Source organism: Lagopus leucura, unplaced genomic scaffold, assembly GCF_019238085.1.
Source record: "Lagopus leucura isolate 7727_CA_CO unplaced genomic scaffold, USGS_WTPT01 Super-Scaffold_100157, whole genome shotgun sequence".
NCBI lineage: Eukaryota > Metazoa > Chordata > Aves > Galliformes > Phasianidae > Lagopus > Lagopus leucura.
The window spans coordinates 12,248,610-12,273,021 of record NW_024962334.1 but is presented as its reverse complement, the minus strand read 5'-3'; the positions used below and the strand labels follow the sequence as shown (position 1 = coordinate 12,273,021).

Below are 24,412 nucleotides of genomic sequence, written 5' to 3'. Positions count from 1 at the left end.
GTAGAAAAAACATTTTGCTAATTAACATATCATATTTTGCAGCCAAAACAAACCTTCGTGGTCACTTAAGTGAGAATTGACTTCAAATCCAATTCCAAACTTGCCTGTTTCAGAATGAATGCTGGATTTCTAAAATTGTTTCAACAGAAAATCCGTTCTCTGATGAGTAAGCAAGAGAAATAGTGTAAAGACCTTTTCATGCCTCATACTTTCTGGGAATTATTCTGGCCTTTGATGCTGTCTGAAAGATTGAAGTCCAGGTTGGAGCCATTCCAGAGGGGAGGTTCTTCACACAGGAGCACTCTTTATCCCTTTGGCTAGGAGAGTTACCTGAGTAAGAGCAGCCTCTGTCACTTCCAACCTTAACACCAAAAACTGGATTCCAGTTTTGATCTCAGCCCTGAATCCTATGCTAAAGCCCATAGGAATCCAGGAAGCGGTCACTTCCGTTACTCCTTCACTTGATTACTTAGACATCAACCACATGGGTGTTTCTAAATGCTGATGAAGCTGCTAACTTAAAGTAGAAAACAATCATTTCATCTGCTAAAACAGAACAGTTTTCCTACAGCCTTTTCCTACTACTCATATGGGCAGCTTCTCTCACTGGCCCCAAAACTCACAAGTAATTTTGTTAGGAAACTACTTGCCATGAAGAGGAATATAAAGTTTTTTTCCTCTCTAAAACACCAAAGATTACATATTTATTCTATTATCTGTTTTAACATGTTTATCCCATCTATTTATCTGTTACTAAACTGTCTGTGTAAAATCAGATCTCGCTTCTATACTGATCACAATCAGGGGAATGCATCAAGATGTCAGACCAAGTGAAAAACTGCAGATCATCTCTACCTGATCTCACTGCCACGTTACAAAATCACACATCTGCAAGGTATACTAGCCCGAAGAATGGTACAGAGCAGAGGGGAGCTGATGGACTGCAGTTCATGGCAGCTCCACTCCCTATTCATGTGCCATGAGAGAATTTCATACAGAATCTCCCTGTTACGGTGCTTTATGCTTCATCCACCAAGAACGTAATCCTTTTCTACCATTATGAAATTCAGATTAATTTCTGCCAGTGAAATACAGTTTGCATACTGCTCTGATCACCTATTGAAATCTGCTTGAAATCTGGAGTTAAGCACAGAAATTGCCGGAGGGGCAATTTCTGCCTTATTTATATGTATTTTTCATGTACACCTCTTCACTCAAAAAGAGCAGATTTGTACTGGTGGACTGGCTGAGGGCAAATATGTAAAGAATAGCTAAACTTAAATTATGTCATGATTACAACAAAAAGGTGATAACTGAATATTCTGATTAAAGCTGACAATCCAACCATAGCTCCTACAATTGTACTAAAATGAAAATTTAATGCCCAGGGGCATAATGCAACCTGTTTTAACCTTGAAATCTTTCTTTTGTTTACTAGTTTATTATTATTTATTACTGTAAGTCTTGCTTTTCCTATGTAATATTCAGCTACAATTAGGTCTGCTATTGAAAAAGGTATTATACAGAGAGAAGAGAGTCAGTATGGGTGGCTTTGAAAGAGCAGCATTAGTATGTGTTTAATAATGTATGGAGGCTGGAATTGTTCCATCATCAACCTGTCAATCAAAGTGTTTCCGATACAGCCATTGATCTGACATCTGTTCTGTGGTTTAATAAAGTTGTGATTGATGGACTGAATGGATATAATACAAAAACCTTTAGAAATATAAAAGCTGAGCAGTTTGATCACTGCTCTCAATCCCTCTTGCTTGGCTCCTTTTTACTGCAGCACTTATAAGTTTGCCCTTCAGCAGCAGTAACCTACAGGTTTCAGTAGAAAGGAGATCTGCTATATTCCTTCTCCTTTGCTGTGCATTCCTGAAGGAAGTTTTCTGTTCTGTACTTTCCCAGTCTGGGTTTCTCACTCCTTCCTGCTGTTAGCATCCATTTCAGGTACCTCCTGAGTACCAGTTTCCTTCATCATATTGAAACAGCCTTTATTAGTCTTCCTTGACAGCTTTTTTCTCTCTGTTTCAAAACTGTCTCAGTGTAGTCATGTTTTATCTTAAACCTTTGAGGCCCACACAAATAGAAGGATGGGTAGAAGCGAGGGTTTTTACTAAAACTACTGTCTCAACCATGCTGTTTAATTGTTCTTCATGCTTGCAGACGGATCACTCAGTTTTAGATTTCTAATTTAGAAACAAAGTAAGCAACTTATAAAGTAAACCCTCCTTTGAGCTTTTAAAGAAACAGTAGCATCAAAAATTGCTTAATTGTTCTGTATAACTCTGTATTAAAAATGCAGCCAGGTAGAAGAACTGTACTGATGCAACATGGGATTCTGCTGAAACTGCAAACCATCCTAACTCATCTTTCCTGATCTAGAGTATAACCTGAAAGAGATCTCTCCATGGAATAACAGGCTTGTTACGCTGGTACATCAGTCTTATCTTTCACTTTGTTAGCTCTTTTTGTTGCCAGTAGAGCTGATGGTATCTACAGAACCCTTCTATGGAACAACAAGCTTGTTATAAGCTTTTTATCTTCTATTTCGTTTGGATACTCCATGGTCACTAGTGGTTTGAAATGTCACCTAAAGGCCTCAACAGAATAACTGCTTTGTTAGATAGGGTTGTGTGCTTTTATTTTATTTTATTTTTTAATCTGCAGTTCTATTTGCACATACTACAGCTACATGGAGCAGAAACATTATCACATTCTCCCGTTATTTAGGGCCTTATTACAGAAAAACACAATGTCTGTTATTCTGTCTCAAGGTCCCCAGAGAGCTACAGGAGGAAAGTGTCTTTGCAACCTTGTGCCTTTCGCATTATCAGATGTTAATCTTGGAGCTCTTTTGTTTTAACTATTGACTGACTGTTTCAGTTACTGTTTTGTGGAAAATATAGGACTGAACCAATTACAAATTAAATTAATGTAGTTCAAGTAGAAAGTGAGAAGATCATCCTTATGTCCATTTATTCAGCGACGGCCCAGGTCAAGTATGAGTGATTAATCTCTTGGGACAGGAGATCCTTTTTAGAAGGTATCATTGGGAAAGATAAAACAGTATAAGCTTATCCAGATTTATATAGAAAACTCCTCTTGCACTCTCCTTGCCAAAGAGCCTCCTGAAAGGCAGCTTCCATTGGCCTGATATGTATCTTAAAATAAAAAGGCTGCTCTGTGCAACTCAAAAGCACCAAATTTCAAGCAGTCATCAGGGTACAAATAACTTTTTGATGAAGCATTTAATCAGCTTCTGGACTTCATTGCCACTATTAAGACAAATAGATTATCAATCAGTCTTAAAAATAGATTCAGTCTCTCTATAAGCAAACATTTTGAGGTCAAACAGCAGTGTAGAATTTAATTTGGCAGTATAGGCCAAATAGGTGTATAGAGTGAACAAAGAAGATGTGTTCTTTTACCCTTTGGACCATATTCAAGTCCCATTGACTCTTGTGAGAACTGAGCTGATCAGTCCTCATGTAGATGAGGATTTTTCTAACCAGTTGTCTCCGCATCAGTTCCGCAGTCAATCTTTGACCATAGTTGGAATAACTAGATGGCATTTTTCAGTACACAGATTTTATCTTTTTTCACTAGCATTTCCCCTACTCTTCTCAGCTCAGCTTGATTTTCCAGTGTGTCAGTAGTGGCTTACCACTTGCCTTTATGTGCAAGTATGCCAGAGAAGAGAAACATAAAAGCAGAATAAACACAGAGGGAATTCTACTTTCTGTTCAAGCTTCCCTTCATATGAGCCCAGCATGTTAGTAGGCTTTGTTTTCTGTTAAGGTTTACCCTCATGTAAGACTTCCAGAAATGAACAAATGCTTTTGCTGAGCACTTCACAGCTCTCTGTGAGATGTCAGCTACTGACTCCAAAGCAACAGTAGCCCACATTCCCTTGGAGAAGGACTTCCTGACTGTGGTGAAAATACGTTAAAACAAAGCAAGAATAATGAAACAGCAAACCAAAAAGTATCATCTAAAGGAGCTATAGCTACGTAGCTATAGCTAATATAACTTCATTTTCTTCATCTGACAAACGCAGTTCCTAAAAATGACGAGTATTTTGCAGCTTGACTTTGAGTCCGTGAGCTAGAATATTTAGAGTCTGGTTTCAGCAGTATTTTCTTATATATGGCAGTTTTAGTCTGTGATTTCTAGAAGTTTGTGTAGACAAGGAATATGTATACCTTTTCTAAAGCAGTTTGTTATTTCGTGATAGCAATGCACTGTTTATAAAGTGAACGTTTTTATTCTGCCATAATGAAGAGAAAGTGAAAGGCATAAAACATGTAGTATTACAGAGAGTGGTCTGCAGCATATCCCCAAAAGGCTCTCTTTTAGTCCTACTCCCAGAACTCGTTCATATGTCTTCTCAAAATTTTGTTAGCTTTTAGTAGACCATTTCCTAAATGCTTTGAATGTGAAGAGGAAAGAAAAGTGTACAAAGCATGCATATTCATGTGCAATTGTGTTGATGTCACAGATAACATGGGAGGTTTTGGTTTGGGGGAGAGAAGCTTGGTTTAGTTCAACTTGATTTGGTTTTAAATTGGATATGATTTTAATGAAAAAAGGAACAAATAAAAGGTTAAGAGCTTGAAATAATTCTAGGTTTGTAACATCCTGCCAGAACCATAACTGACAAATTCAACAAAAATTAGGAAACAAAATTACTCTGAAAGCCAGGTCTGTCATCTGTGTTTTCTTGATGTGTTTCTCTGTTGTAAATGTGTTCTCTATTTTGTAAGCAAATACATAACTCTTTGCTTTATTTGGATGAAACTTGGTTTTATTTTCCTGCCTGTATTGAAAGTAGACTCAGATGATAGAAATGATAAATATGGCTTTCTAGAAAAGTAAGAAATCCAATTTATCGGTGATTCAAAAAAAAAAAAACTCTGCAAGGCCTCCATAATCGAAGGCAAGTTTGAGATTTTAGGGAGGTGAGGTTTGTCTTGCCAAACTGTGATTTGTGAAAGGCAAGGCGTGTCTTCCAGAGCTGGTGTGTCCACAGTTCTGCTCTGCCAAGCGTTGGGAAACAATCCTGTGGCCATGTCTTTATAAACTGCAGGTGGCTGATAACTGAGCTGTAAGCACAGCAACAAGTTCTGAGTTCTTAAAGGAGTTGTATCCTCAGCAGGAAAGAAAGACAAATTATGCAGAAGAGTGACTAGCGTCTGCTTAGCACTATTGAGGTCCTTTATATAGTATCAGCTTTGTTAAAGGTGAGGTATTTGGGTTATAGCAACTTCAATCAAGAGGTTGTAAAACTCTAGGCGGAACAAAAGAGCATGAAGGTGACAGGCAACAGCAGTTGCATACAACAGAATATAGGTAAATGAAGGGCAAAATAGGGAAAGTATGAATGTCTTGCAGAAATCTGTGATATATCTAGAGCTTGCCTAGCTCTCTGAAATGAATTGGGAATGGTTGTTAATTGGAACATCCAGAACTCTGTTGGGCCATACACCTGCAAGTGGGATTTTCTGGCATTGACGCAAAACAGCCTGTTTTCATCTCTGTTTTTATTTGCAAAGAAACATTGTTACTTCAATTCAAAACAAGTAATAAAAATAATTAATTCTTATTTTCTATTCATTTAATTGTGGAGAAATCAGGAAATTATGAAAACTTTAGAAAATGTTCACTGAGCATGATATAACAAGACTCCGATGAGCTGTGAATCAAAATAACACTTTGTTTTCAATACCTCAAGTTCACACAGTGGAGAAGTAACATACTCTGCAAGTTAACTATTCTCAGTATTCAATTAATTAAAAAAAATATTGGGATCAAGAGCTACAATTGGTTTATTTCAAAGTATGTAGATTAGTACTGCTTGCTTTTAATTGTTTTTTCATTCAGTAGAGCGGATATATTTTGTAAAGCAAAATGTTTCTGCTTTGAGCAGCGACCTTTGAATTACATTCCCAGGATTTTTTTTATGTGGAAAGTTTCACTTCCAGGAGCACTAAGACTGGATGGAAACGTTAGATTTTAAGTGCTGCGGCATTTCTGAAGGTGACACAGTGCCACATTAGTGAAAGCACATAGAATGGAGCTGAAAGTGAATTTAATTTGAATGATGTTCGGTGTTTTTTAAAAATGTAATGACAGCAACAAAAATAACATAACTTACATATTGGGCAAAGGTCTGGATCTGCAGATGCTCGCAAAAATGATATTCCATTGAATTTTATTGGCTTTTCCTTCAGTGTACCCCCACTGAACTTCAGTGCACAGTGTATTTCACAGTTAATCCACTTGACTTATCAGATGGTTGGCAAGCTGATCGCCCTAAGGTTTAAACTTCCTCTAAGACAAATTGCCAGTGTTTTGAGGGAACTTTTCTTATTTTCGGCTGGTAAGAGCAACCTGTTCAGGGTTCACTCATTTGTGAAGCAAGGTTAAATGAAGTAGCTGAGGGTGCAGTCTTCATTGTACCTGTGTAAGACACTAGTGTCTTGTGTGTGTAGCCTGAAGTTCTCAAAAAAGGGTAAGCTTTGTTCAAATGATTTACAATTCTATAGGGAGCTGCTGATGGCAATAACCTCTATGCCCTCAGATGGTATTTTATTATTTGTGAGTTATGGGTGATTCTGTGTCAGTGCTACAGCAATGCAGAATCCTCCTGCTCCTAAAAGACTCAATTTGGGAGGTGAGTTCTGCTATAACTAATATTTACTATGAAACAGCTCAGTCAGCACATTTCATTAAACTGTAACAAGGGGTTTGAGAGCAGCTGCATCGAGTGAATTTGGGAGTTTGCTGAATTGAGTTGTTTTTCTAGCAAGGTAAATGAACTGTTGAGCATGGCAGATTTCTGCTGTGTGGCAAATGAGAGCTGCACCATGCCGGGATGAGTCCAGGGAGTAATTGTATCTCAAAGAGGCACAATCCTTTTCCAGTCCCAAGGAGGACTGCTCTGTCCTTTGGGATTTGTTATGGCTTTTGAATGTGGTAGGCATACCCATGCACACTCAATTTTGCTTTCTTATTTTTATCAAATTTAATATAGCAGTGGCCAGCTTCCTAAAAGCTTATTAGCTAAATGCCCAAATTATTACTCATCAGCCAATCTCAATTCCCTGTTTTCCTATTCTGAATGTGTTTCTCTTGAGGATTTCCCTCAAATCAGTGTAATACTTCTGAGATGTAAACTGATTTCACTGACGCAAAAATTTCATCCTGTTTATGTCGTCTTGCCTTCCAATCCACACTGTGCACAGGGTTTGTGGGGTAGACCAGAAAGGTTGCGATTTCCCAATTGATTTTTCAACCAATACTTTTTCAGCCAATAAAGGCTGAACTATTCCTGTGTTCTCCTTTTTTTTTTTTTTTTTTTTTTTCCATGATTCTGCTCTGCTACCAACCTTTCCCACCTGAACACCTGCATGGGGCTGAAAAATGAGTGAATTTGTTTTTACGTCCATGATCATTTTTGGCAGTGCTAATCAGAATGACAAAAGTATAATAATGAGGTAAATTGAGTTTTTGGCTACGATGGCATTCCCACAGATGTTGTCACCTGGTCTAGACCCGGAATACAAATTGGTGCTCAGAATTTTACCAACCAAGTGTAATTTTATAGCAAAAGCTATTTTGCTGCTCTTCTTTTAATGAGCAGCTGCTCCTAACTACCTATTAGTAAAGCTCATTTCTTGTGAAGACAGCACACTTTTCTCGAAAAAAAAAACATGTTTTTGGTATAAAATGGCTTCATTGCGAAGTTGGCAATAATTTCTTTTATTTTAATTGAGGTTTTCTCCTTTGGTATAAAAATACTTTTTTTTTTTTTTTTTCATTTACACTGTCCAGAAGATTTATTAATAATTAGTAAATAGCACAATTGGCCACAACTTTGTTATAGGACATGGAGAAATAAGAGTTAATAGAAACACATTCCATTCAGTGTGTGGTATGAGTTGAACAAGGAGATTTCCTTGTTTTATTTATATAGCTTGTGCCTGAACTATTTAGAGCAGAAGACCACTGACCTTCCCAAAATTTTTATCCTTTGTTTCAAACTAAATGTTAAAGAGTTGGAAATCAAAAATGATTGATGGAATAGTGTAAAGTAATTAACCTGCAGCAGAAGGCAAGAAAAAGAATGATACATTTCAGGCTTATTAATCCACTTTTTTCTTTTCATTAATTTTCATACAAGTGTTGTGATCAGCACTGTATTTTCAGATGTTTCAAAGGAGAAGAATATGGCTTAGGCATCACGACATTGTCCTGCCTTTATTTGTAATGTTAAGATTTTAATATTATTGCACACATTTCTGGATGTGTGTTCCAAGGAATGGAAATAGATGATTGCAGTTACAAGTCTGGCACAGAAGTGTAAAGAGTGAGTGCCTCTGGACCATGATTATTCCACAGAGGTTCTCACAGACAGTTAGGCCCATTGCAAATTAAGAAATTGCAACACTTGCTGTTAATTCGAAGCACTGCCTTTGTAACCAGTTCAGCCTATGTAGCTGTGGAGTTTCTGTGGAAATGTTTTAACTCCATCTGCACACATTGGAGGGACTTCAGCCAAACGTTTCTTGGATGGCTCAGCAGTGCTGCTGGTGCAGGCAGGACATTCAAGGCAAGCCCGGGCTGTGCTTGCGATGAGCAGTAAGCTGTTCTGGTTTATAGCTACTGAACTAACTGCTGCCTTTTTTCTTGTATGTAAAGAATACATTCTTCCAGTTTTGGTTGAATTTGGTTTTACTTCTTAATGTGCCTAGCGTTGGGACTCATTGCTTCTTGACTAATAATCTCATTTGAGATTTGAGTCGTTAACTCAGAGTATCAGCAAATCCTCTATAATAATAATGAAAAAGATCATAAACTGAAGGCTTGCTATCAAGTCAGTGTTCCAAATTCCTGTGCCAAAGTGCATCATGGATGTCGGATATATTTTGGCATTTTTATTTCCTTGAGTTCTGTCACAGTGTGGACAGCTGAGTCTTGGTGGTTGTGTTTTATGGCTTTAATCTTGCTCTGTTTTCATCTTCATGCTCTGTGTAGTCTTTCTCACGATCCGTCACAACAAGCAAAAAGTTCCAGTCCTGAGGCTAGGATAACAGTTAAGCAGATGCTGCTGCGGTTCAAAATGACAATTCCTTTGAGGCTATTGGGGGATATTACCACTGGACAGACTGGATACATCCCCTCTACCCCCACCCCATCCTGAGATTAAATTCATCGCCCCTGAAATCAGCCACTAAGTGAGAGCAATCTGCAAATGCCTTGCTACAATTTCGTGAATAGCCAATTTTACATTTTTTAAATGTTAACAATGCTAACGTGTATTTTAAATTGAGGCTTGGGAGCTCAGTGTAGCACTTATATGTCAGCATTGACCCTTTTTTGTAAGGTAAATCATGCAAAGTCCTCCTGTTTTAAAGGTGGTGGTATAAATTTACTTGATGGAAAAATGGGCACTTTGTCATCTTTGTCATATTATTGAAAAAGAAAATCTGCCATGCAGTTAGGATTTTCTCCATTGCAACTATTTGCACAGTGTTTTATTTATTTATTTATTTATTTATTTATTTATTTGTAGTGTAAAAGGAAAACAGGAAGGGAACATTTTGCAGATCCATGAGAGCCAATGCAAAAGGTAGCTTTGAGCTTTCTGTCAGTTCATGTGCCAAAGCCAGAAGTGCCTTAAAGTACCAGAAAGGACAACCTAGCTTAGAAATAGATGCTACAAGCTCCTTCTGGGAAGAACAGTTCTGCAAATGGGCTGTGGATTGTAGAAGCAGGCAGGCTGTTCTCACCAGTCCTGCTTACTTGCCTGTGCAGGCTGAGGTCTCCTGGTGCAGCACGTGTTCCTTTTCACATGAATAGAGAAGATCAGAGAATTTTACTGATAACTCGTTAGGGCCTCCATCATCATTATTTTTTTTTTAATATATGCCATTAAGGAAAGCTAAAGATTATTTAATTTCAATTTAATAGCCGTAGACGGGCTTTCTCACTTGTGACGCTTATTTTTTCCATCCTTGTCACTGACATTTAAGACAGTCTCTCAGCGTTGCCTTCTGATCTAAGGAAGGGTAGGAGACATTTCTGGTGACTATTGCATTAAAGATGAAGCAGAGTTACTGATATATTACACTGTCTCTCCATTGGCCTTACCACTTGTAACAGTTTTGCCACTGTAGACAGTAATGCTTCATTGACCTACCACATCATATTCCATTTGAGAGGATGTAGTTTGTTAGAATTTTTGTCAGTTTTAATACTGAGCAATAATCTATAGCATTAAAGGAAATTAATTTATTATAAATACTATGTCTGCAGCTCTGACTATGTGTTATGACACATTCAGAGCACCTTGTCCACTCATAGAACGCTCCAAACTCTATTCATTTCATTTGCCATTTGGAGTATGTGTCTTGAAGCATATTCAAGCTGTAACTATACAGCCACTCAAAAATGATGGAAAAATCCCTCTAGAGTTTGCATTTCAGCTAGGTAAAATTTTGGGAAAACAATGTATGCAGTTGAGATTAAACATGTAGAAATTGCACACTCAAACATCTTTGTAGATATTCCAGAGTATCCTTATGTAGGTGCATGAGCTCCTCTCTTAGCATGCTTTTTAGTTTGATCCCCTCCACAACAAATAGTTTGCTGCTCTGTAATATTTCCTTTCAGTTGAAATGTTTATTCAAACATGCAGGACTGCAAAACTTTCTATCAAGCCAGTCATAGTGGAGCTCTTTTTCCATTCTCCCTTTTCCCAGCCTTTCCTTTTCTTATCGTGAATTTGCCTTTGGAACAAGACTTCACTGTTCTTTTGATCTGGGTGCACAGCTTGAGACCCCCTCCCTCCTTCTGTCCCTGAATGAGCTCCCCAGGCTCAGCCGGGCAGTGCTGTTATGCTTGTGAGGGACAAGGTAATGCATTGCTTGGGTGGGAGCTGCCAGCACTCTGAGAAATATGACAGTACCTCTGCCCTTGGTCAGGCTTCCCATTTGAAAGTTTTCATTTTGGTAATTACATCCTTCCCAGATAGTAGCTATAGTCATTGATCATACTAATATCATTATAACTGATTCCTGTAAGTCACCTTTTAAAGACACTTTCTATAGTTTCTTTCTCCCTATATCTTCTTCCTCTGCAGGCACAGGATAAGACTTTTTCTGTCTATCCTTCATCTGATTGATTAGAAATGCCACATGCTTCCTTTACGTATGGCCTGGTAATATACACATCACATTTCTTCCCTTGGGATCTTAATCACAAGTAATGGCCTTTAGCTTTTCTCATTAGCAAAATGGAAAAGCACCATACCCAATCCATTAGAAATGCAGCATTGTAATACGAGCTTATAGAAAAATGGCTGCATGCCAGCGGACATGGAGTGAGTTTACCTTAAAGGATTTTCAGATTGAAAAACAGAAAAAGAAGTCACCCTTTCTGTCTGGCAAGCAAATGTTTTGAGCCATAACTTATCACACCTGTCTGTGAGGCATTTTGCTATGGCTCCTTAAGTGCTGTTTGGACACCTTAGTCATATAAAAGGCACTTTATAAAGAGGAAATAGAGGCATTTATATGTACATTAATGTCTTCCCCAGTGTTGGTTCTGTGTGTTCTGTGTGAGAGTTATCTTTCTCATATTCCGTCTCCTATCAGAATTTGAGGTGGGGAGGAAGTTGGAGAGATTTTGTTGTTGTGCTTTGTTTTCCTTTTTTTTTTTTTTTTTTTTTTTTTTCTTTTGGAATATGCTGTGAACACAGCAATGAGAACCACCATAACAGCTTCCTCATCTTTCAGGCATTTACCTGAGAGTACGGCTATGCATTTTTTAGCCCTACTTAAAAATATTCATAATCAGTACACCAAGAGTGAGGACAAGACTGATTAAGAGCTTTTTACCAATGAAATGGATTGTTTTTCACTTAGCCTGGACTTTATTAACCCTAAAACAGGAAAAAAAAAAAAAAAGAAAGAAAGAAAGAAAGAAAGAAAGAAAGAAAAAAACAACATACTGTTTCAATTCTTACCCTGGCATTTGTGCTTTTATTATTCAGAACAGTAAAAGGTTGTTTAAGCACAGATTTGTACAAATTGGTAATTGTATATAATTTGAATGTATATGAGTTGACTCTGACTCCTTTGGAAAGCCACCACTGAAGGAATTATAGAAACAACTTTGGAATGCTGCTATTCTACCAGCACTGAGACACATCTGTTTTATTGGCCCCTTCAAGCATTGTTAATGTGATTCTGGGAAAAATAAGTACTAAGCACACCCATAAAGCTATATTAAATTATGCATTATGGTGAAAAGGTGTTTACTTTCACTTAAAAAAAACAAAAAACCTCAGGTTGCCTAGGACTTCAGTTGCCATACACAGTGGATTCAGAGCTGAAGCATCAAGTGATTGCTTCATTTGTGTCTCACCAGCTGTGCTGATCACATTTTCTCAAACAAAATTAAGCATCTCTGTACCAGGAAATGGAAACAGTACATGGAGTAGTGTGAAAGACAAGCAGTTCTTAAAGATGATATAAATTCTGAAGGGACCTCTTCAAGGCACCTTCAGGGGGAATTAGTTAGATGGCAAAACAAGAAAGTTTAAGATAAAGTGAGATGACTGCATTTTGACTGATCAGGTATTTTTTCCCTTCTTTCAGTTTTCATTTTGTTCTTTTTTAAAAAACTTTTTTGTATTTCTCTCCCTCTCTCCTTCCTTTCGTTGTCATTTGGATTAAACAGTGACAAACTTGAAGAGGTTCTGTATAACTTTTACCACAAAATAAGTTCAGGAGTTCAACAGTGTAACACATTCCATTTCAGACAAGCTCATGACATGGCCATGCGATGTGGTTCAGCTCACTTAGCCAGCACCCTGTTAATAGGCAGTGTTTCTGCTTTGATTATGCAGTCCCAGAGCTGATGGTGCTGATGTTTCAGGGATCCTCCCACAGCCGGTAATTAGGAGACTTGACAGCCTCTGTAATACTCTAACACTGTCACAGTAGAGCATCAGCATTAACTTTAAGGGGACCTTTCTCCCAGGATAATTTCAGAGTTTTGTGGATAACGGGAAAATGAAGCCCTCACAAAATTCTGCAGCCACCTTTCACAGCCCTGCCATCTGACAGAGCTAATGACAATGTAAATACATTTAAAGATTTGAACAGACAAATTCATAGGCTAACGAGAAACTCTGTTTTGTTCTGCATTATTTTTAAGCATAGTACTTGAGATGTGGTAAAGTTGCCATCAACCCTTAAAGGTTAAAACTTTGTATTTTTCTTATCCTGAGCAATTGTGACCGTGGATGATACTTCTGACTAAGTTACAGACAGAAGAGGAGCTAGCTGAGTAACATTCAGGATTTCCAGTTTGTGGGAAATTTGTTTTACAAAATTTGGTTTCATTCTGATTCATCTTCTAAAACCTCAAAACAGAAAGATTCTCCCATGTACCAGAAATTCCAAGCAAAAATTAAATTTTGGAAACAATGACTCATGGTGTTTGCAACACAAAATACACTCCCCAAGATCCTGACAGCTGCCAACTGGTATAAACATCCCTCTTGGTTACTGTCCTGCTCCAGGTCAGCTTTCAGGCAGCAGCTGCAGAACACAGCCAGGATTTTGTGTTCCAGAGCAGCCTTACCATGTCCAATGATTTGGGCTGGCTTCCAGATCTCTTGATGAGTTGCCTTACAGGTCTGCTCACTTAGAAAGAGATGAGTCCTAGTAGGCATGTGGCTGACAAGTTGGAAAAGACTAGAAATGTTGCTTTGTGCAGGTAACATGGTGGGATTTCTTGGAAGAAAAGCAGGACACCAGCTCAAAGCCTGCACAGGGACTGCTGGTTCCCAGGTGCGCAGGAGGAGACAAAAATCTTTCAGAGCTTCACCCAAGTTCCGGATAGAATTTAGTTCCTGGGGCTTGCAGACTCCATGCTAAGCCATCCCAATACCATGTTTGAGCATCTTGGAAGGCCTGAGTGCATGTTTGGCAGGAGATTTGGCTAAACACACCTAATAGGAGCATGCTTTTGCTTTTGTGCTAAGGTGTGAGGGCCCAGCAAATCCCGTAGAGGACAGGGAATGCATTTCACCCTGCCCAACCCTGGTATTTCATGTCCACCATAAATACAGGAAGGCTGGCTTTTAAGTTATCCCTGCTGCCCCTGTTAGCTGCCAGTATGAGCCCCAAAAGGAAACACACACTACACTTGCAAGGTATTTTGTATTCATTGGATTGGCAAATTTCTAAATACAGCATGCAGACAGCTGTTTTCTATGAAGCTTTGAGATGATTTTTTGTTTTTTTACAGTCAGTGATACCCTTCATTACAGCTTATCAAAATATTTTAGATTGGAGGGATCTTCTAGAGACAAAGTAATACTGTATTTCAGCTTCTTTTAAGAATAGCCAAGGTGTAGTTTGATGGTACAATGCTATTATCTTACTACTGTGTTTCGATCAGGCAGTTGAAGAAATTAGTCCTGTTTCCAGGAAACCGGAAAACTAGAAATACTAAATTTCTAATATTAATTAGAAGTACTAATACAGGTACCTTTTTTGTGTGTGTTTTTACTATTTTTTCTTTTTTTTTTATGGACAATTGATCCACTCTTAAGCCTAATCTGAAAGAGCAAATGGAAGGTGTATGTGATTAATGAACAACTATAGTTTAATAAGTCTAAGCAGTTCTCATTTTGTTTTATTAACAGATTCATCCATACTATGTGGATGTTTGGAGACACTCGTCTCCTCTTTAGCTCCTCAAATTCATGAAGATGTAATAGCCTCTGGAAGATACGTTTACCTCTAAAAAGCAATTATTTGTTCATATAAATGGATGTGTTACTAATAATAGCTTAACATGCTCATGTGTTGAGAGTTTCACTGACACGGTTATTTGTTTACTTGGGTTGAAAATATAATATGCAGATCAGGCTTCCTTGTTCTTGCTAGCAGCCATTCATCAAGGATTAATTGATGGAATTGCATTCAGATGGAAATTCATAGAAATTTCTAGCCATTGGGGTGTATAGGGAATTTCCGTTTCAGAAGAAGCAGCTATAATTCTGCTGTATCACACCTTTATTTTTCAGTATACAGAATGTGAAAAAAAAAAAAAAAAGAATAGAATGTAACAGAATCTCTATGATTACTGACCCTGAGTTCCCAAGACTGGTGCAGTATACTCGTTTGTTATGATATAGTCACTGTACCCTGTTTTTTATATAGGGTGCTGCAGTCAAGACAGTCTAATAAATCATACTCTAACCCATGCTAGAAAACTTATCCTGAGATGTCATAATGTACATTGACAGAATAGATACATACAGGGTATTAGGAAAAATTTAAAAAAGCTAATTTTCTAGATAACTGGTTAAGAATTGAAAAAATTGAAAAATCATGAACTGAAAGTGCAATGCCAGAGTCTTTCTCCTTTTTAAGCACAGGAGTATTCTTGCTCTCTTGCAAATGTATTCATCAGACCCATTAGATACTAAGAATTATGCAAAAAAGCAATTTTTGCATCCTGAGGCTATTCATATGTGCAGTCATGCATGGAGAGTCCATGTACAGTTCTATACAGTCCCCTTAGATCTCTTCTTACAGTGGAGACTGTCACAAGGATGACAAGAACGAAAGTATCACAGAACTAGGTCCACTGACAGTGACTACCAGCATCGCTGTCTATCTGAGGCTGCGTTCCATAGCCACATACAGGCTGAAAAACATTATGTGAACAACTTCATGTAAAGAAATTATCCTAAAAGGAGTTTCACTTGCCTTTAGTGAAAGATATCAAATTGGGAACTTCATTTGCACATTCTGATGGTTTTACTTCCATTTTCTGTCTTTTCAGACACTAGTGAGATATCTGAATACAACCTGGGATTTTCACTAGCTTTCATTCTAATACCAGCCGTCAGAGTCTAAAATCTGCTTAGGATGAATGTGCTGATTTTTGATTTATCTGCTTCTGTAGACATTCCTGGATTGCTCTTTGCATTACCTACAGTTTCTGCAAACGTAGTATTTTGTATGCTAGTACACAGCTGTATGCAGTGATCTGACTGTTCTCACATTTGTTTACTCTAAATAGTTTTTATCTGATTAATCCTGATTACTCTGCTTTAGTAGCAGGCCTGAATTCAGAAATAAAAGAAAAGACCATTAACTATAGGGGGTTTAGCTTATCTGCTCCTTTCTTCGATACCTTTGCATTACTCTGATTTCCAAAGGTAGGGATTTGTGAAGGATGCTTAGAAGTCCTGAAGAGAAAAGGAGATTAGTTTGTAAATATAGTTCTTAAAGTTATTATTCTCTCTACCTTCATTTAACTTGCTCCGAGAATTAGGTAACATCTCATTAGGAAGGTTGAAAGCGAAGTGATAGCCAGTGTTCCTAAATACATTCATATTACTGAGCAGCAGGGAAGGAAGGTTAAATCTTGTAAAGATTTTTATTCTCTGCCTGAACAATGAGTGCAGTGGCCCAGTGATGAGATTCTGTTGAATGACAGTGCTATTCTTGATAGGACTTTGGTAATTGTGCGGTAAAATAGCTTTACATTTTAGACCAGGCTTATAATTATTAGCAAAAATATTGTAATATATGCAAAATCTCCATAGCTTTTATTCTCATACTCTTTAATTGGGAAAAAAAAACTAAGATTAATAACAGCCATTGAATAATTACAGGATTGAGCTGGAAGATGAGAATGCTTCTGGGTAGCAAAAGATATTTGAAGTTTAAAGTAAAAACTGTGGCTGCTGGATATTGTATTTCATCGAGCCGCTACCGGCACTGATGAAGTAGATGGTCTTTTTCCTGAGTTTCTGCATCTCCCTGCTGGACTGTGGGATAAGAGGACACAGCAGGACAATGTTCTTTTCTGCTGGAAAACAGGGTATTTTCAAATGAGAAGGTGGAACCAGGGACAAAAAAAATACAGCTGTTTTATTCTATGTTTCATTAAAGTCATAACCACCTCCCAGGGATCTATGAGAGATGCAGTTTTTCTTTGCAGGGAAAGAGATTTAAAAGTGAGAGGGCAGGTTTCCTTCATGAGGGAAAAAAAAAAAAAAAAGTGGTAAAAATAAATCCAGCCAACAGTCTCATTTTCTTCAGTTTTCCAGCAATGCAAATGTTTTCACATAATTCTGTTAGTGATGCAGTGTCTAGACTTCTCAGATGGTTTAAAAAAATAAAATAAAATAAAAAAACACGTACAAACAAATCCTGGCAGTAATTCTCAGAATCCTAAAAGCTATGTCATTATCACTGTACTGTAGCCCATGCAGTGATATGGAACCACAAATAATCACCAAAGATCGGTTTCTGGAATCCCTGCTCATTTCAGATACATGGGTTAGCATTTACTCTCATAAGACCCATTTAATCTCTCCACAGCAGGCTGCTGTGGGGGCAAATGCTCACCAGCAAAACTGGTATAGGGATTCTGCAGTTTGTCTCTAACCTTGGCTGAAAGGGCTCTGTGCCTTTTCAGGAGCACACGGGTCAATGAAATCAGGAAAGCCATCTTTGATTCTTGAAACAGATAGATGTTTCTAGAAAAACAAAGCAAACAGCAGAAAGATGAATTTTCACATGGATTTTGTAAAGCCTTTTCTTCTATGCTTATTACTTGCTCGTTGCTGCTTGTGTGCTTAATAAGCATATTAATCCTGAGGAAGCGTTGCTCTCAGTTTCAGAATCTACTACAAACTGACATGTTAATGTCACATTTTGTGAATTCTGATTTTCTTAGTTGCAGAAGATCTGTTTAGTGTTGATCAGCTTATCCACTGTTGCCACTCTGTAATATCTCACAGTACTCATAGTGGTCAAGAGAGTTAGCATACAATTAGTAGCCTTCTTGCAATCACAGCTGTGCTATTTCACAGGCAACTAGGCTTACACACAGAGCTGTACTTCAGAGTGGTTTCTTATGTTACTGCTAAAGGTGACCTTCAGAATTTAAACTGTGTGTGTCCAAATTCTACTGGGGGTATAAATGAAGTCTTGCAATAGTTGCTTACTCTTTCAGGCACTGTTTCAGTTGAAGCTCAGCAATTAACGGCTAGAATAAGAAGCATTTGCAATGTATCTCACTTGCTAGCATTTACCAGACTCTTTGCTAGCTTGGGCCCAATAAAGGCTGGCTGTGACAAATGAATAACTGGGCATTATCTGCACCTAACTCTTGATATAAATTGCAAATTCCCTGCATGTCACTCAATTCCACCTTTGATGGGAGAAACCGTTGTCTTTCCTCAATATACTCCCTTGCTCTGCCTGGTGCAGGCAGCTGCTTAATCCTTGTTTTTTTTCTCTTTTGCCACCGTTATGTGTTTAGTGTTTTCTGCAGGCTCAAAAAGCCTTGCTGGAGCCAGGCAGGGATACCACACTGTTTTCAGATCAGTAAGATCTGATGTTGCCCTCTGAATTAATAATGATCCTTCCCACAGTTTCATTTTGTCCTTTCATCGCACCTCATCTGTTACCTCTCTTCATTTAACTCCTTGTAGTTGTGCAGGGTAATAGCTAAAAGGAGAACAGGTGCATCACTGCTTTCTTATTTTCTACCTATGTATTTTTCACACGAGGAATTTCAAGGAGGTAAAAACAAAAATCTCATTAGAACAAGGTGCGAGCAGAATTTCTGATGTAGCATACGGGCTAAACTGGTGCCCTGGTAAGTGCGATCTGAGTGAAGCAGTGAGGTACTGCAAAGCATGCGTTACACTGTAATACTGTACATCTTCAGTGCGGAGAACATGGGCTGTATGGGAGCTGTTGAGTCACAGCCTGAACCACTGATCACCTGAGGAAAGGTCTGAGTCAGCCGTGGGAGCACAGGTGAAGGCGATTCAGCTGTGTGACCCTGCTAGATGCCATTTAAGGGCTGCCTGCCATCTCAGGAAGGGTCTCCTTCTGGAGGTTCCCCCTCTGTGGAGTCTTTTTTGTGAACCTAGATCTTCAGATACAGGTGAGCTTTCCTTCCTTGTTTGTTTTTTTTCCCATTTTCATCACAATAATCTTTCCAGCTGTAACACCAACTGTAACAATGGGCTCTATATTCTCTGTGAAGAGACTATTTGTTTATAAACAAGTTAAGTAAATTATCAGTAATGCTCCCTTTTTTTCTTTTTTTTTTTTTTTGTAGTAGAAATTGTCAGCTTTTAAAGAATCAAAATGCCAAACAAGCTTCCCTGTGCTCTCCAGATACATCATCTATGCCTGTAGAGTCACTATGCATTTTACTGCTAGGAAGGATCAGCTTCTCCTTTTAGACCCACACAGCCTGTATGGTTGAGGAAGAGTGAACGTTATTTTCTTCTTCTGTGTGTATACTTTGTTGAACAACTGTTCACATTTTTGCTCAAGAATCTTTAATCCTCATGGAAAAGTATGACAAAGAAATAATGGGCTTGGATTTTTCATATTCTCTTATTTCAATGCTTTCAATACTAATGCTTAGTGGAATTAAGTGGGTACTGGTAAGCTGATCATGTGAGACATGCTGTATAACGCATACATGTGGACAGAAAACTTAAGCAACATTTATGGAGTTTATAGGTTCATGAAGATAAATCTCAGTGGCAGTTTTGTGACAGAGATGTCTTCTTTTTTGCCATTTGTCTACATCCAGGTTATGTTCATTTCTTGAGGTAGGTGGGAAGCCATATGAACTAGGGTATGTCCATAAAGCAGAATTTCATCCTGTGTGGTACTGTGTAGGGTGGTCATCAGTTGTTTAACTTTCCTTCTGAATCTCACCAGTTTTCAGAGCCATTTTTCCACCTCCCAACGTCTTCCAGCAGAAGTCACTTCACCCCTTCTAGAGCATTGCATTTTACAGAATAGCTAGGTAAAGTGACAAGGGGATCCAGGGAGAGAGACAGACTCCAGGGGGCTCGGTCTGTGCTGACCGTGGAAGCAACTGAAATGCAGTTTTCAGGAAACTTTGTAGTCCTGTTCTATAGTGACTTTTCAGCTAACTATTAAGCATGAATATTCATCAAGAGAAATTCATCTCTTGCATTAGCCAAAGCTATTAATGTATTAATTAGAGTTCACTGATACCCACCTCAGCACTAGGTAATCTTTAAGGTATTCAACCTGTGAGAGAAAGGATTAGGATTATGTTCCTCATAAACAGAATAAATGCATGTGAATTTGATTGAGCTAATGTGAGTTTTAACAAAAATGAATCTGTCTTCCTCTTTCATTATACTTTACATAAACAGACTAGCTTAGAGCAGCTTCTCAGTGTTAAGCTTCCCTTGGTGAAAATAGATCCACCAGGGCAGGCACTCCTGAATTCATGTGATCTCATTTGGGATTCCCTCTGTACCTAAGCAGAGTTTAAATACTTAAGACCAATTATGTATCTCTGAGAATTAAGCCCCAGTTGTTCTTTGTAGTTCTGTGCAGTCTTTTACAAAAGCCTTGATGGATCCTTATGCAAGAGTATGGGGAGACAGAGAATCAGTTCCAAGCACTGCTAACATGTTTAACTATTGCCCCGGATAATTTTTTCTGAAATGAGGAGGGTGTTTTTTAACTCATAAAGGTAATTACATTAGGAATATTTTGAAATTCAATTTGTATGAAGGACACAATGTGTGTACCTGTAATACGGAGCAGTCTGCTGTTGTGTTCAAGGGCCAGTCATTAAGCAGCAGAACACCTCTGCTGGATTAAGCTTTGACTAACTTTTATCAGGATCAAATTATTTGCCAAAAGAATTATTCCTTTTATGCCATTGGTGCAACTAATTTTGCCCATATAACTTGTTTTAATTGCAGAGCTACAAGGGATTTAATCAAAAGGTTGAACCACCACCACAGTGAACATTAATACAAGCGGAATATGTCATATACAGGGAGAAGTCACATTCCTGCAGTTCTTCATACAGTCTGGCACAACTGGAATGTTCCTTTCCTTTGCACTACCTAGAGCAGTGCTTTGAGAGCCAGCAAAGACATCAAGTAATGTCTGGACAGTTTCAGTTGTTGTACTGCATAACTCAATGTCAGAGGATTTTGTAAAAAGGGGCAAGGCCTAAATTACAAGTCAGGTGAATAACTTGAGATCCATGCATTGAAACTTGTATATGTTTATGTGCAAGGTAAGGGAAAGGCAAATAACTGCACCTCTTGAGCCTTGCATTGATCTGCTGCGTTCAGGGAAAAACTCTGAGGAAGTTTAAGATGAATAAGGCCAATTTAGTCTTTACATTAATACTTGTTATTAAGATATTTATAAATTCGAGTGAAGCTAGGCTACGCAGGTATTTAAAATGCTTGTAGGTCTTTGCAGAACTGTAAGAGTGCTTCAGGTTATTCTTAAATATTGACACATAACAACACTGCAGAGTAGATGTAATCCCAGCTTTACAAAGCAGAATGAAGCAGCTCTGAAACGCCTTGCTGTAATTCCTTAAGGCAGGATAATAACCCAACTGCACTGAGTACAATAGGGATCATTGGCCTAATGTCTTTGATGGGTTAGTGTTCATAAAAAAAAAGTATTGAATTAAGTTCTCATTCTGAAAAAAGAAGAAAAAGGAGCTGCTGAAAATCGTGGCCTGATACAGACACACATGCACTGGGGAAATTCCTGTCCCTCTGCCTGAAGGGAAGGAAAATGCTGTGAATTTGTATTCGTGAATAATGTAATGATTTTCAACACAACAACATGCTGCTTATACTGCAAGTGTACATTTTATGTCACCTATATTTCTCGTTGCTTTTTCCATCAGAAACCAATTTCATTTAAATGCTTGTTTTTCTTTTTATTCAAATGAAGATTGGAGAATTGAGCTCTTAGACTCCCAATTTTCCATTCTCCAGCACTGCTGCAGAGTCTGTACCCTGCTTTGTAATTTTATAATGCGTGTTTGTGACAGGCATATCAAACCAGACAGTTAGTTTAGAATTGAGGTGAGTTCTTTAAATGCAAATTTTACTATAAACAGCAGAATAAATCCTTCAAACACTTCCCAAGCCTGCCAGGAAGCAAAGCTATATTTAACTCATTTTGAAATTCATCAAATATATTCTGGGCTGATTCAGATCTTCAATGTGTCTTTGAAGATAACATGTAGTGGAAGTGTCATACAGTCCATTGTGTGATTGGGCACATCCTGAGATTCTTGTCAGTGAAGACGTGCAGTTGGGACTGGATTGTAGAAAGAAAAGTATGTGTGGATCTGATAACTTAATATTGATACCTTATTTGAAAACTTGAACGATCTGTTGCAAAATCCATACGCACTTACGAATTAGGAAAAAAAAAAAAAAGACTCTTTTGTAGTACTTGGGAGAGAAAATGTTTTAAAGAAGTTCAGTAACACATGTTGCTGTAATAACAATTGGGAGCAGCTTCAAAATCTGTATAAGAGATCTTTGGATATTAAAAATGATCCATAAGAATCTGGTTAAGACTACTGTGTACAAAAGCAGGTGCTCCCAAACATGTCTTCCTGTCTTGGATCACAAACAACTGTAAACACAAATGTTCTTGATGATAGGGCTAATTATGGGCAGGAATAAATCTGTCAAATTCTATGCTTTGTGTTTTGTAAGATAAGACAAATAAGATTCCAAAAGATTGTTTAGACTCTCTGTCTCTCTAAATATTATATATATTGTGTATGTGTGTATATGTATACATATATATATATATATATATATATAGTCGTGCCTCTTTACTGTTCTGTTTATAAAAACAAATAGGAGTCTCAATTTGAAGAAGTACGTGAAACAGTGATACAATCTGAATATATCAGCAAGATATTGATTACAGTATTTCTTGTACTCAAGTGTGACCTGACTTTGAAGTTCAAGATTATGATTTTTAATAGCTAGAAGGTGATCTTACAATTCATTAAAATCCTCAATCAAAACAAGACTATACATGAATCAGCAAATTTCATACAGAAAATAGAAACGGTGTCACGCTTCCAGTATGATTATTTTTGCAACTATAGTTTTCTAATGTCAATTTGTCTTTGGTTTGTTCTAGTACATGACTGCTGCTGCACCTATGCAAGGGACCTACATTCCCCAGTACACTCCTGTGCCTCCAACAGCTGTCCCTATTGAAGTAAGTTTACCTCCATCCCTGAAAGCAGTGTGAGGGGGTAACACAACTCTTACATCTATGATTCCTCATTGTACTTGCTGTTTGATAGGGGCCAAAAATCACTTTATGGAATGGTACATCTTCCAGCTTTTTTAAAATTAAGATTTCACATTCTTTTTTTTTGACGTTATTTTCCCTTTTAATTTACTTATTATTTGCAGGGGCTCTTGTTTTGCTTTTGTTTTGCTGTACAGCAGGACATGGAATAAAACAACAGTGATTATGACTGTCTTTTTTTCCCCGTGTACTTGGGAGGGGAGATGGGAAGCGACAGGAAAACAATCCCAACAGGCAGACCACAAATGCAAAAGAGATTGCAAGAAAAGAAGATTGCAAGAGGGTTTGATGTGGTCCTTAACAAGTATAGGTAATTGCTGAAATATTTAGCCACCAGGAAAAGTGATTGAGCAATGGAAACCTTCCTCTTGTATATACAGACGTGGAGGATGCTGCACTGACTGAGTGCTTTTTCATCCTTGAGGAAGGATTCGCTCCCTCCCTCCTTGGGGCTGAGTCATGCTGATGACAGTCTAATGAGTAAGTATTTACTCAACCCTGTAGACCACAAGCTGCCGGGAGAATCAGGTCGGCCTCTACTTCTGTGCAGCATTATAAGGGCCACCAAGCACAGTGAGAGGAGAGTGCCTTGTCATCCTCTTCAATGTGTGCTTCTTTTTGGTGCTACTCCTTTTCATTAATAACTTCTTCCTTTCTGTAGGGTAATATGAGGTGTTCCAGGGTCTCCATACTTCTGCCTTGAGCTGTATGGAGTTTCTGAGTTGGTACTGTTGCTGTTCTGTGCTTTGGAGTTGCTTTGTTAGTGATACTTTTGGTGTGGCTCCACCAGCAGTCAAGTGAACTCATGTTTTTTTCCTAGTTCTGTGCAATTACTGAAATTTCTAAATGAGAGCCCTCAGAAAAGGCTTCTACTTTTTTTGTCACGCTGTGCCAGTCAAATCTTCAGGGTTTTTTTTTGTTTTGTTTTGTTTTTTGCTTGAAGATAATGCTCCCATAAGCCTTGTTTGGTTGCAAATGGTGCATGAGTGCCTCTTTTAGTAGCTATTCTTAGGTACTAAATGAGACACAAATGAGGTACAAATCCAAATCAAAAGGAGATAGTGGGGTGGAGACAAGAGCGGCTCATCCATCAGTACTGACCAGTGCTAATAAGAGATTAATTCTTCCTGTACTCTTCTCACCATCACCCATTGTTATATTCATGCCCAATGAAGTAACGTGACATA

At 38.1% G+C, this 24,412-nt stretch overlaps 1 protein-coding gene across 7 annotated transcripts in view; it reads left to right on the top strand.

Moving 5' to 3' along the window:
- Nucleotides 1–24,412, top strand: part of RBMS3 (RNA binding motif single stranded interacting protein 3) — a 698,683-nt gene that overhangs the window by 662,952 nt on the left and 11,319 nt on the right. For all 7 annotated transcript variants that reach the window (XM_042888085.1, XM_042888084.1, XM_042888087.1 and 4 more), the window contains one exon: nt 23,049–23,129. In XM_042888085.1, coding sequence (XP_042744019.1) covers nt 23,049–23,129 — 81 coding nt within the window. The remainder of the gene's footprint in view (nt 1–23,048; nt 23,130–24,412) is intronic.